General features: G+C 35.3%; 1 protein-coding gene across 14 annotated transcripts in view; it reads right to left on the bottom strand.

Annotated features, from left to right (window-relative positions):
• Nucleotides 1-14,756, bottom strand: part of EPHA5 (EPH receptor A5) — a 366,701-nt gene that overhangs the window by 111,491 nt on the left and 240,454 nt on the right. For all 14 annotated transcript variants that reach the window (XM_017347528.4, XM_017347529.4, XM_008267805.5 and 11 more), the window contains one exon: nucleotides 1,260-1,384. In XM_017347528.4, coding sequence (XP_017203017.4) covers nucleotides 1,260-1,384 — 125 coding nt within the window. The remainder of the gene's footprint in view (nucleotides 1-1,259; nucleotides 1,385-14,756) is intronic.

Below are 14,756 nucleotides of genomic sequence, written 5' to 3'. Positions count from 1 at the left end.
GTCTCTGTCTCTCTGTCTATAACTCTACCTGTCAAATAAAAAAAAAAGTGTACTAACTTAAAAGCATTTAAATATTTGCTCTTCTTAAATAGTATACACAGAATGAGAGTCATGCATATGTCGAATAGTGGAAGTGAAAATATCCAAGGTTGCATGTATAGGGGAAATGAGGGATACAATGGTTTCTAGAGGCTGGCAAGGGCATCCATCTACTGTGCCTCTTTGAGCACTGTCAGATTGTTCTCCAGAGCACATTTCAGATGCAGGCTGCATATAGATCACAGTGGAATGGGGCACAGTTGGCTCCATTTCTAAGTCACACACTCTAGGTCAGCTCTGCAAGTTCCAACCCCATCTTTAGCATCCATTTGCATAACTCTATCAATAGCTCACAGGGCTGTGGAATAAAAGAGAGGAAAGGGGATGATTATTCCCTTTAGGCTGCAACTACCATATGTTAAAACAGGGAAGGTTGAACAAAAGAGACAAGTCAGGGAAGAAGAGAATAGCAAGGAACTATAGGGAATATGAGGCACCCATATTTGATTTTGAATCTCCCAAATGAAAAGTAACGCATAACACAGTGTCAGATGTGTCTTATGGATCTTTACAAAAAATATGGAAGGGCATTACTATGCCACTAAATTTTCTTTTATCCTAGTAATAATTTTTTCAATATGTACTTTAAATATGAACTGTCTTATGAATATAAATCCAACAAAAATTTTAAGAAAAATGGAATTAAAAGGTAATTTTATTTTGATGCAACGATTTTCTGAAATCTATGAGCACTGTTTCATAAGGTGCACGTCCCATGAACTTTCTGTAGGTCCCTCATGTGTTGGATGTGCACCTATTTGGTCAGTTCTTCCTGAACAGAGTGGGATTTATGTCCTTTTACTGGCTAGATGCAGGTATGGTTTTCCCCATAGCACGTGCTGTCACTACTGAAGATCAGCAGCTTAAGTGTTAGGCATACTTTCAAAACGCCCTGTGGTTTCATCTTTTTAGTGCTGGGAAATCTAGTTAAGCCAGTGTTGGACTACACCACAGCACACAGGCAGCAAAAGCTATCTGCAGTGGAAGAGCATGTGCAGAGCACTCCTTGTACACTTGTAGCCTCCATAGTCGTGCCCGGAGAATCAATTGTCATCGATTCACACATGAAACTGCAACATACTCTTCTACAAATTGGGTAATTGCAGCTGCTGAAATGAGAGACAGGGAAGAAAGGACAATTTTCATTCTATTAGTCCCACCTTTTCAAAATATTTGATTTCATATTCTAGGATGATTCCATTGGGGCGATCTGGCTCTTGCCAAGACAGAGAGATGCTGTTTTTGGCAATTTTCCCCTTCTTCACGTTGGTGACTGGCGAGGGGGCTGCAAAACAATACAAGTAAAAAGAAACTTGATTAATAGAATCCCTGAGATTGTATCTTGTTCTCCCTATTGCAAATATTAACACTTTTAGAATATAGTGTAATACAAAACCCAAACAGTGACACTTTCTTTTAACATGGTAACTACTTAACTTTCTCTATGTGAGTATATTATGAAGTGATTTACAAATGTAAGTCAGGTAAATATTCTGAGGATTTTTTTTATAATAAAACTGTAGTAACAGAATGTTGCCTTAATTTTCTCTTTAGAAGTTCAGAAATACAGACAGATTATTATACTTTTTTGGAAAATGAAGAAGGTTTCTGTAGCCTTACATGTATCTTTTATGTTTGTAAAATTTATAGAATATGTAAGATTCCCCATGATGCTAATGCATTCATAATTACATACATTACCACATTTCCACAACTTTAAGGCTCTTTAACATATTTATTAGTTTTGAAACACATGGGTCCTGCAACCATTAATAAATTTATGTGTTACATTTAGTGAGAGTTTCCTTCAAAATGCTATTAAATGTGTACTATGTATTGAAATCTATAGCAAATAGATGAAACATTTTCTTTGCTTTCCATTTTACCCTAATATTTCATGAGAAAACACACACACAATCAGTGTGTACACCAATTTCTCTTACAGTGTCTTTTAGATGACTACTTTCCTCATGAAAATAGGAAAAAGCTGTATATGCTATTTCAGACAGGTCTGGATATTCTGAGTTCACAAAACATCTGGATATTGAAATCAAGGTCTGTATTTATCAATTTGTTGAGTTTGCATAGACCTTCTTGGTTTAACCACAATGCAGGGTATTGATGAATAGTTTTTGCTGATGCCGATGTCCTCTAGCTGTCAGATCTCAGCTTTCATAAAAGATGTAAGAAAACCATCATGGTCCAGTCATCCGTGCTATGTATTTAAAAATCAGGCATAGTGAGTCGTGTAGAATCTAGGGCATAGCCTGATCAGAGTATTAACCAACAACTAGTGAGGTTAAATTTTAAATATAACCTTGTTCAGACAACCGGTCATGTTTAACCTTTCTAACACCCCTAGAAAAGGCAACCAAAGCAGAGGCTCCACTTTGAGCAATAGACCGCAAGAGCAATGCGTACTGGTGTCCTCTGAAACCCAACAGCAGTGTGAAAGTGAAGGAGGTAAGCTGATGATTTTTAAACAGCAGCAAAATCAACTCATGTTTCCTCTGCTCAGACATCAACTGGGACAGCCACATTGCACAGCCCAGTGGCCGGGTTCAAGTCCTGGCCCTGCCTCCTGATTCCAGCTCCCTCTAATGCAGACCCTGATAGGCAATGGTGATGGGTAAAGTAACTAAGCTCCTGCCATTTACATGGGAGACCTGGATTGAGGTATTCAGGCTTTGGTCTGACTCAGCACTGGCTACTGTGCGTGAAAGGAGCAAGGGGATCTCTCTCTCTTCAATAAAACTGATTTTTAAAAATTTGTTTATTTGCATTCAAAAAATCTTGAAATTTTGAAAAATACATACATTTACATAATACACATTTCTATGAACTTTCTGAATATCTCTCATATGCATGGTTTTCAAAAATATTCTAAATCAAACTAAACCAATCTTTTAATTTCACTTTATATGAACATTTTGAAATACCCTTATATATCTTACCTTTACTTTCTTTTTAACCCTTCCAACTATAACATAGACTGTACAATGGTAGGGATATCATTTGTTTCATTCTGTGGTATCTTTAGTATCTACAATTGTCTCTGGTATAGTGCAACAGTCAACACATGCTTACAAAATGAACAGATGTAAAAATTCAAGAGTAGATATTCATAATGTTTAAAATTTGTTAGTTTTGATCAATGACAAAAACTTAATGAAACTCAGGGTACATTTGTCTTTCAGGGAAAATAAGATACACAGAAATAAATATAATTTGTAAGAGACAAAATGAGTTAACTGGTGTTTTATATACTTATAAAAGGGTGACAGCGTTTTTGCATTTTAATGCATATGTTCATTCTTTTCATTTCAGAACCTGTTGACATTTGGGTGAATGATGCTTTGCTCTTGTCTTGCTGCCTTAACCATGGACAGTTCTATAAAATTATCTGAACATGAAAAGAAATGACTGCCTAAGAGTGATACTGATATTGCAGTTTACTTTCTTGGAAATTGTAACTGAAAGGCAGCTCTCACAGTCAGATTTGGGCATCACAGATTCCCCCTCAGGGAGGAGTCATGCCGTGTTCAGCTCTGAGGATGCTGCACCCTGAGACACAGCAATGTGGAAGAGTGAGCTATGAGCTGCCTACTTCAAGGTAGCATCTGCAGCAAAACAGCGAGTTTCCTTAAATAGAAACAGTAACAAAGGATTAAGGAAGGCAATCGATTCTTTTAATGTGTTTTGTCTAGTAGTAAATATTTTGTCATAAATTTAATCACAAATTAACTTACTCTCCATATATATATATTATGCATTATATAAAGATTAATTCTTTTACTAAAGATTAAAATTCCTCCACATTCTTTTTCACTTCATTATGGTGCAAACATCCCTTGAACAGGATATATTTTTCAGAGACAAATGCCAGTTTTCCTTGACAAGACTTCTGGTATTACAACCTTTCTATTCATGAATCACATTTAACACATATGCTCCATGAAGGCAAGTATTTATTTGGTTTGGTTCACTGCTATATTTCCAGGGAAAGACTATTACTTGGCACATAATAATTTACTAAACCATTCTGAATGGACGGATGGATGAATAACTGAATGGCAAATACATACATCATCATGTACCATTCTAAACCATTTTGGTCCATCTTCGATGTACATGTAAGGATAATCTTAGTTTGTGAATTGTGCTTTATTTTAAAACAATCTATTCTTTCACAAAATAATCAACCATTTCAAAGTTAAGCTATCGAATAACTGCAAATACAGATACAACCAGCTCAAAGTGGAATATTTAGTGAATTACTCGTGTCCATCAAAGTGAAACCTGAATTGTTTAGCTTTCAAAAATCGCTTAACAAATGCCACTGTTTTCCAAAGTTGGTTTTCTCAGGGCCTAAAATATTCTTTAAAATAATGGTTCAAAATGGGAGAAGATTACTTTTGATCTTAGAATAGTTCAGGAATAACTTCCTTTGTGACAAGAGCATGTCCACATTGCTTGAGAAAAGGTGATCAAAGTGGGGGTACGGCCGCTCCCACGCAGGACCCCACCACAGCAAAGCCAATCAACTGTGCATAGATCTTTCAGTACTGGGGACACGTTCAGTTTATCCTACCTCTCTCCCTCACTGATACCTCTTGCTCATTCTCTGCCCACTCAAACTTCTATTAAATCTGACATCAAACAAGAATAACAGAGCACGTCTGCCTATAAAATGGTTTTGGATGATGTCAAATTATAGACTGATTCCTGTTCTTGAATAATACAAAAACTGTCAAAGATACAAATTTGTAGAGAGACAAAATGATTTACATGACTCCCAAGTTTTAGTACTGGATTTTTCTGTAGTATAACTTCCATATAGGATCTGATTTTTGGTACCGGTATAACTTGTAAGAACCTAATCCTTTAGACTAGTAACAGTTCTCATTACAGACTAATTCTTGTCTGTTTGAATATTTTAAATTACCTTTTGAATTGATGTGATATACTGATTAAAAAGAGAAGACTATTAAGTTCCCACATATCTCATACCCAGAGTGCTATATTAGGTACATATTACATTATTATAGTGTATCTATCATAATGACCACTACTGACTTAGTAACTGAAGCCCTTATTCAGATGCCCTTAGTTTCCTCCGTGTTCTGTCTCAGAGCCCCAGCCAGGACACCACATTATTTGTGGTCATCATCTTTCTTTATGCTCTTCTCAGCTATGACAGTCTTCAGACTCTCCTTAAATGAATGACCTTGACAGTTTACAGACATATTGATCACATATTTTACAGACTGTCCCATAACTGGAATTAATTTTTTTGGTAATGATTATACTAGGATAGTGAGTTTTTTGGGGGGGAAATCACAGAGGCAAGTTATTATTCCCATTACATCACATCAAGAGTACCTGTGATCTGTATAACATCAAGGTTCTATTAATGTAGATCACAATACTGAGGTAATATTTCTAAGTTTCTCCATCGCAGTTATCTTTTTTCCAGCTTCTCACACTTTACCCTATAGAAGTCACTAGATGCAGTTCACATCGAAGGAGTAGAGATTTATGATCTGCCTTTGTGAGGATGGAGTGTCCACTTAATTTATTAGGAAATTTGTACACTACATTTATCTTTTCTTTCTCATTTTAAAATATATTTAATCATAAATTGACATCAACATGGAGTCATGGAGTTTTATAATACATTGATTTATAATCTAATATCTTATTTTGTTCTTCAAACTGTTAGTTTTTGGCCACTAGAAGTTCCTTCACAGATCCTTTTTCTTTGGCAGTCCTTCAGCTTTTGAAAGCTGCGTTTGTTAGTTTTCTCTGTTCTTAATTCTTGAAATACACAAGACACTCCAAGGTCATGTTGCTTATCTACTGCCCCATTCCTAGAAGGAGTCATTTCTTTAAGGAACATTGATTTCTTTATTGGAGAAGGGCATCAGAAACCCAGATCTGGGTGCTAGTGTGCTCCTTGCAACTGAGATGCTAATACTTCTAGGCTGACAGAACAAGCAAATGAATACATTAACTCAGGTATATCTGTAAGTATTTCTTCATGTTTCCATCTATGTTAAGCTACATAAGTATACCCTGACATTGCCAGCTCTTATCAATCACTCCATGGATCATTCTACCCTCGTTACCTTACTTACCTGTAACCTCCCTTTCAAACAGAGTCTCCCTCGGCTCCCACATCTGCCATCCACTTGTCTAAATGTTCATGCATGACTAATTATTTAGAAAGTGTTACCCCATGTGCAAGTTACTGATAAGGATATTTTGCAGCAACCTTAACACCTAAATGGCAAAAAGCAGTAGTATAGAAAGCTCTGTCATCAGCTGTATGAGGATATTTCAAAATGTTTATAACACATGGAATTAAAATTTAAGTGTAAAAACCTACATATATCTTAACTGCATCTCCACTGTTTGAAAGTGCGCCATCAGTAACTGACAGCTGGAGCCATGTTTTTCTCTGCCATGTGCAATTTATCATACTTAGAGGCCTTTAGTGACCTAGGTGAGTCTAGGCTAGTATACCCCAAAGTACAGATTACTACATATCTTTCTTGGAAATTTTGACACAGTAGGTCCGACTAAGATCAAAGGGTCTCACTTTTAACAAAGATGCCAGTGGAATCATTTTACTGGTAAAATTCAGAGAACATCAAGGAAGATTAATTTTTAATGGACTTGTATAAACTTAAATATGTATAGCTGGAACCTGGGTCGATATTGCATGTTATCCTGATCTTTGTGACCACGTTTGTCTTCCTGCACTTAAGGAATTTTTTTGCTCCTGATATTTGATATTTTCCTGACCCTTTAGTATATTTTGGTAAACTGATATCCTGGTTCATTCAAACATAATGCAATTTATTCTAATCAAGCTAACATCTCCATTTAATTAGAAACACTTATGTGCTGTTCACTCTTGCCTGCTAAGTCCTTTTGAGAGCTTCTGACTTTTTAAAATGTACAACTACTGCTTTGTTGAAGACACTGTGATCTCCCTTCTGACTGAACTCTCACACCTTGCACACCTTCAGTGATTTCTCCTAAGTATAATCAGTGTGTCATTCTTCACACCGTCTTGGTCATGTCATCACTATGCTCAAAACGGCAACGTGGTACAGTACACCACAAATGTTCTGCCCTCTACCTGAATCGCCAAACGCATCTCCTCTACTGTCCTTGGTTCCCTGTGTTACTCATGAACACTCTCAGTTTTTCCTGCCTTGGGAACTTGACACATGTATGTCTCTTTGTTGAGAACATACTTCCTGAATTCTGTATGAATTTCTCTTCAGTCTATTCAGGTCTTTGAAAAGCATCAGTTGTATTTTTAGAAACAAGCTATATTTACACACTAATCTATCATTCAATAGCTCCATTATTTTCTTTATTTTGGCCCTGCCTGAAATAATGTTTATTTCTTCACTGTCCCTTCTGGCTATCCGATTCACTGCTTATCTCCTGTGTCTTGAAAATTCCTGGAATATAGAATGATCTTTAATTTTTTATTATGAATAAGTTACTTCTGTAGGATTTAAAGCTAATAAATTATATGTAATATGTAACACATGGTTGTACTTTCCAGTTATCAAATAAACTGTCACATGGACCAGTCAAGTCTCCTACCTTACCTGTTTGTACTCTCCCATGCCAAAAGCAGCTACCACTATTTGCCATCCATTGGCATAATTGTTTAATTCTCATATAGACATACTCACAATGACATACTTCCAACGTATTTATGACACAGCACAATACAGATAAAGTTACATGTGAATTTAGTACATGCTGAATACGTACATGATGTACTGCTGAATATGTACATCAGAGGTTATTAAAACAAAAATAGCTATTTAAGTATTTAATAAGTCTAGAGATTTATGGGGTAGAAAGTAAAGAACTGGTTTTTAGTCTATATTCTATCACCCCAAACAAAATGAGGGCTACTGAAATATATTTTAAAGCATAATACATATATATATAATTTCAAATTTATACAGATAAAAACAATTGCATATATAGGAATAAAATGATAAAAAAAAACTTGAGTGTATTTTGAAATTCAAATACATTATCTGAGTAAAGAATAGACTTTTGAAATGATAACAAAGAAGGTACAGGTTTTAGATCTACTGTCTCTGATTTCGCTCTCCATAAAATTTTCTTTCATTTCTTCATAAAAGAAGATGGAAAAGGAGAATGGATTAAATTGGAAGACATTTCCCAAATAACATTAAAGTAAGATACAGTGATAGAAATTTCAGAGACATTATATTCTGGAACACCACAAAACATAAATCCAACCCATTATCTGTAACTTACGTTTTCCAAGATGAAATTACATTGATATTGACATAGTAATTTTATTCCTGCTTTTCCTAAGTGTACCCAAGTATACACTCATGATAACAATTCCAATTAAAATCTTCCCAGAGACTACACACACACACTAGTCTGTGGATTTTATGTATGCATATGTATATGTACATATGCTAAATGCATATTTAAAGAAATGTGTGTTTAGATAATTCTTTCTTTACATACACACATGCACACATCTGTGCTAAGATTATCATATATGCTAATGATATGTATATTTAAATAAATGTACATATAGATAATTTCTCTCTGCACACACACACACATACAGAGAACATACAAGAGGGAAACAGAAAAAGAAAGGAACGTCATGTGTAGATTGATGTTTTTGATAGCAGTTTTAATGAAATACATAAAATGATCCCTTTCCTATATTTGTTTTAGAGTATGCGTCTATCACTTGAAGATAAGGAAATGAGTACATAGCTTTCCTAAAGTAAGTCAGAAATGCAGTTGTTGAATTATCCTATGTACATATCTAAAATTGTTAACAGGACAGTATTGTAAAATACACACACACAAATCTATGTATTTAGTATATTTTACATTTCTTAGAATATATGCAGTCTATAAGCTGCAAATATCTATTATATCTTTATACTCTTATTATGTTGCCATTTGAGACTACTGGACCAAGGAAAATTACTATAATGCACTCGCAACACACCTGGTACCCATGGTCTCTACAAAAGAAAGAGGGCATTTAAAGGTTTCTTTCTCAAATAAAAATTCAATCTGCTCATTCATTCAAAAACCTACAATCACTTCATCTTAAAAGCCTGCAAGTAGATCTTTTGATATATGATCTCAGTGAAGTTTTAAAATGACCATTTCACAAAAATCTGGCTTTAAATGTCACTAGCTCTAGAGAGATTTCATCTTTTTTAATAAAAAGAACCTATGAACCAGCTTGTTCCATTAGACATAGTTTTTTTTTTTTTTTTGGACAAACATTTGAAAATCACAGAGTCTTAAAAACATAGCACTTTAACTGGGAATTAAGAGTAACCTAAGTGCAAAACTATGTGTGTCAAATATTATTCTGAAGTCACACTTACAATGATCTAGTTAGAAAATTGTGATAATACAAATAGAGAACTGTCTCACTGGGGCTTATAGTTACCATTCTGCAATTGTGCAGACTATAAAAACAAATTGTGTACATAACAAGGTGTAAAATGACGGCATGCCTTTTTCAGATAGCATAATTAATTCCATACCAAATAAAATATACTGTAGAATTTATTTTTCATTTATTACTCACTATTATCTTATAGTGAAATTGTAATACACCAAATGGTCCTAACATCAACAATTACTTAGTCTTAGTAACCACAATACTCATTTTATAAGAAACCAAATTTAAACAAAGTTTACAATAACCTTTTTAAAATAAAATGAGGTTATATCTAGGAAATAATGAGGCACAGTTGGAAAACTTTAATCAACAATGTATTAAGTTATATTATGTTCAAGGGAATAGAGTCCCATAATTTTCAATATTGTTTTATCAATATTAAACCTTAATTATGGGTTATGGCAATTAATTTTATAGGTAGATAAGTAGTAATTAGGTCAAAAAACAAACTCCCACAGCTCATGTCCTTTTTTAATGAGAAAAAATTAATCTCTTCTTATAAATCCACCTTATGTAACATCTTGTTAAACACAGAATAAGCCACTAATAGTTACAAAGCCATAAAGTACAAACTCTAATTGAATTCTTAATTACTTCAAGATTTTCACAATATAGCGTCACTGACAAAATACTGTAAAAAGCAACACAAATATATCATAAATATAAACACGGTACATGTCCTCTTTTTTCTCATTGGTCTTAATCTTAAAACACATAAGAGAGGAATCATTTAATTCACGACAAACCACAACAATAACTTGTCATTTACATATTGATTATATTTCCGTTACACTATTAAAATCCAGGACCATTACATCTTCTTTTCCTAAATATATTTTCTCTGAGGCCATCTGCCAAGATTACTTTGAAATTTGAAGTTGGGCCAATGGACACAGAAAATTGAACTTCATGGCTACAGAACAACCATGGAGACCTGAGCAGTGTTTATCAGGTGCGCTTACAAACATTCCAATCACAATGTTTTTACACAGCGCAATTTCTTGCAGCAGCACCACAGGCTGGTACTAGAGCTAGAGAATTAATGCTACAGCTGGTCAACCTGTTACAGTGCAGGAGAATGCCAAATTACTACAACATTCTGTTTTGAAATCAGTGATGTTACCAGATATTTAATTTCGCAGTTCTTTCCATAGGACTAACTTTAGTGAATCAAACTAGATATTCTCCAAGTTGTGGAAAATGTCAACTAATGCTGAAGTGACACAGGTCATGTCATTTTCTTCTTGGAGGGATCACACAGAGACATGGTCAAAGAACACAAAAATATAGCCCTACACATTTGTCATCAGAAGTTCAAATGACCTAAAGTCCATAATTTTGTGCCACTGAAAGAGTAGTTTGTGCTTATATATACAAAAATTAAAATTGTATGTAGTTCTGACTATAAAATGCTCAAGGTGAGGGATTTTGTAAAAATTTCAGGTATTACAAAGAACTAAGTTCAACTTTATTTTGAGAACTTTAAAAGTGTTTGAAAATGTTGGCTAAATAAATTAACAAATGCATGTAGATGAATGAAAAGATATATATGTTATTATAATCATATTACCATGGGGATACAATAATTTATATTTAACATTATGAGCCAAACACTTTATAGTCTAAGCTCTTCATACACATTAACTCATTCAATTTTCCCAACATCCCGAAAACTACAATCACCCTCCTTGAGGCACAGGAAACTTCAGTAACTTGGCCAAATTCATCCACCAGGCTTTGGCAAATCAAAGCCATCCCACATCAGATTGTACTCCTAAATATTATTCCATAAAATAGGAAGTGGGAAAGGGGAGGGTTGCGGGTGGGAGGGACGTTACGGGGGGAAGCCATTGTAATCCATAAGCCGTATTTTGGAAATTTATATTCATTAAATAAAAGTTAAAAAAAAAATAAATATATAGAAAAATAAAAAAAATCCATAAAATAAAGAAAGAAGGCTCATAATAGAGTTGTTACACTTACTGTGTATCACAAATCAGATTAGAGATTATTACAATTATATAATTTTTCTTTTAAACATTTTAACATCTTTATTTTTTTTTCAATATCCTTAGAGGTTTGCATAGCTGATGACAACAAAAAGGAAAACAACACTGTTTCATAGTTATTAGGTAATCCTTTATTGTCACATATCATGTATATAATCCATGCCATGTAATTTTGTCTGAGTTGTATTTCCTAATCAATAGTCCTTAAATTTTTATTATCTATTTGAAAGGGAGCGGGAGAGAGAGAAAGAGAGATTGAAAGAGACAGAGAGAAATTCCCAACCACTGGTTCTCACTTAAAGTTCATATTTATTTAGGAATGATATAATTTTCTATATTTAAGGTATCTATTATTTTACTCAGTTTATTTTTACTAGTCCATGTTTTATATTCATTGACCACTATGTGTAGTGTTGTTGATTGCTACAGACTGACTTAGTAGTCCCAGCTATGTGTTAGGTTGTCAGGGTCTCCCTTGTGGATAGGGGGACTCCAAGTGCTTCATCCGTAGCCTGCTACCTCTCGGGGTGCACATTAGCAGAAGGCCAGGAGTGGGAGCAAATCCAGATGCTCTGATAAGCAATATGGCCACGGTGACCACTAGGTCAAATGCTTATGCCAGTTTACAAGTTGTATCTGCTGTAACACATCTACAGTTACCTGTAGAGATATCTTGGATTTAAATTCCTCTCTCTCTCTCTCTCTCTCTCTCTCTCTCTCTCTCTCTGCCTCTCCTCTCTGTGTAACTCTGACTTTCAAATAAATAAATAAATCATAAAAAGAAAAAAAAGGGCGCCAGCACTGTGGTGCAGTGGGTTAACACCCTTGCCTGAAGCGCCAGCATCCCATATGGACTCTGGTTCTAGTCCTGGCTGCTCCACTTCCCATCCAGCTCTCTGCTGTGGCCTGGGAAAGCAGTAGAAGATGGCTCAAGTCCTTGGGCTCCTACACCCACATGGGAAGCTCCTGGCTTCGGATCTGTGTAGCTCTGGCCGTTACAGTAAATTGGGGAGTGAACCAGTGGATGGAAAACCTCTCTCTCTCTCTCTCTCTGCCTCTCCTCTCTATGTAACTCTGACTTTCAAATAAATAAATAAATCTTAAAAAAAAACCCTGAAACTTATAAAATCTCATGGAATGTCCCAAGTCAAGTCATAATCTTCGCCCTCGTTTAAAATTCATATGGAATGACAACACTCCATGTGTTCCATGATACCAAAGGTAAACTATGCATTTTTTGAGTGATTCCTTGAAAGCTAAGTGCAAGTTCAACCTTCTCTACTCCTCATAAATTCACATGCAGACACTGTGAAGCAAATATTACCATACAGAGTCATAAATACCCTCTAGGTTATGTATATTCAAAATTTATACTTAACAAAATTAGTATTTCTTTTTTTTAACTTTTATTTAATGAATATAAATTTCCAAAGTACGGCTTATGGATTACAATGGCTTCCCCCCCCATAACGTCCCTCCAACCCACAACCCTCCCCTTTCCCACTCCCTCTCCCCTTCCATTCACATCAAGATTCATTTTCAATTCTCTTTATATACAGAAGATCAGTTTAGCATACATTAAGTAAAGATTTCAACAGGTTGCTCCCACACAGAAACATAAAGTGAAAAATACTGTTTGGGTACTAGTTATAGCATTAAATCTCAATGTACAGCACATTAAGGACAGAGATCCTACATGAGGAGTAAGTGCACAGTGACTCCTGTTGTTGACTTAACAAATTGACACTCTTGTTTATGGCATCAGTAATCACCCTAGGCTCTTGTCCTGAGCTGCCAAGGCTATGGAAGCCCCCTGAGTTCACCGACTCTGATCATATTTAGACAAGGCCATGGTCAAAGTGGAAGTTCTCTCCTCCCTTCAGAGAAAGGTACCTCCTTCTTTGATGACCTGTTCTTTCCACTGGGATCTCACTCGCGGAGATCTTTCATTTAGGGTTTTTTTTTTTTTTTTTTTTTTTTTTTTTTTTTCCCAGAGTGTCTTGGCTTTTCATGCCTGAAATACTCTCATGGGCATTTCAGCCGGATCTGCATGCCTTAAGGGCTGATTCTGAGGCCAGAGTGCTGTTTAGGACATCTGCCATTCTATGGGTCTGCTGTGTATCTCACTTCCCATGTTAGATCATTCTCTCCCTTTTTTATTCTATCAACTAGTATTTGCAGACACTATTCTTGTTTATGTGATCCCTTTGGTTCTTAGTCCTATCATTATGATCAATTGTGAACTGAAATGGATCACTGGGACTAGTGAGATGGCATTGGTACATGCCACCTCGATGGGATTGAATTGGAATCCCCTGGTATGTTTCTAACTCTACCGTTTGAGGTAAGTCAGCTTGAGCATGTCCCAAATTGCACATCTCTTCCCTCTCTTATTCCCACTCTTATATTTAACAGCGATCACTTTTAAGTTTTAGCACTTAAAAATAATTTCAAGGTTAATAAATGAACAGTAAATTTAAAAAGAAGTCATAAAACAGAACACACATGTCAAGTAATACAGGAGAGACATGCAATATTCATAGGATAAACTCTCCCTCTTTCCTCCACTGTACTCCTGTCCTCAAAACTCATGCCATCTCTCTCTCTCATTCTCTGGGGGAATTCTAGACACCCCCAGAAGGAAACAATTGGTTCAGCAATTATCTGCATTGCCCCATTCTTCTTTCTTAATATTGCTGACAACCTAACATGTACGAGGGACTAGTCAATCAGTCTGTAGCAATCAACAACTCTATACATTTAGGCCAATGAACATAAACCTGGAATATTAAAAAAAAGTCTGGCAAAAGTACTGGATACCATAAATATTAAAAGTTACAGGACAATTCCTCTGAGAGTTCATACACCTGCTTCCCAAACTGTACCATTCCTGTGTACAGTGGGTGGCCTCATTTATCTTTGTAGCCTCTGTAACTAGAAAGAGAACAAGTACATGGTTTGCGCCCAATAAATAAAATGGTTCCATCAATCAAGAAACCAATGAAACAGGAAAGTGACACCAGATATTTCTGACAAGTAGTGGAGATGTAATATCATCATTAAAAACATAATGGGATTTTGGCTTTTCAAAATCTATGGATTAAACTGACAAATACCATGTTCCTTGTATA

Source organism: Oryctolagus cuniculus, chromosome 8, assembly GCF_051225735.1.
Source record: "Oryctolagus cuniculus isolate XC-2025 breed Fujian yellow rabbit chromosome 8, ASM5122573v1, whole genome shotgun sequence".
NCBI lineage: Eukaryota > Metazoa > Chordata > Mammalia > Lagomorpha > Leporidae > Oryctolagus > Oryctolagus cuniculus.
Note: the sequence above shows the minus strand (reverse complement) of the source record. Positions and strands in the feature narration are given on the sequence as shown.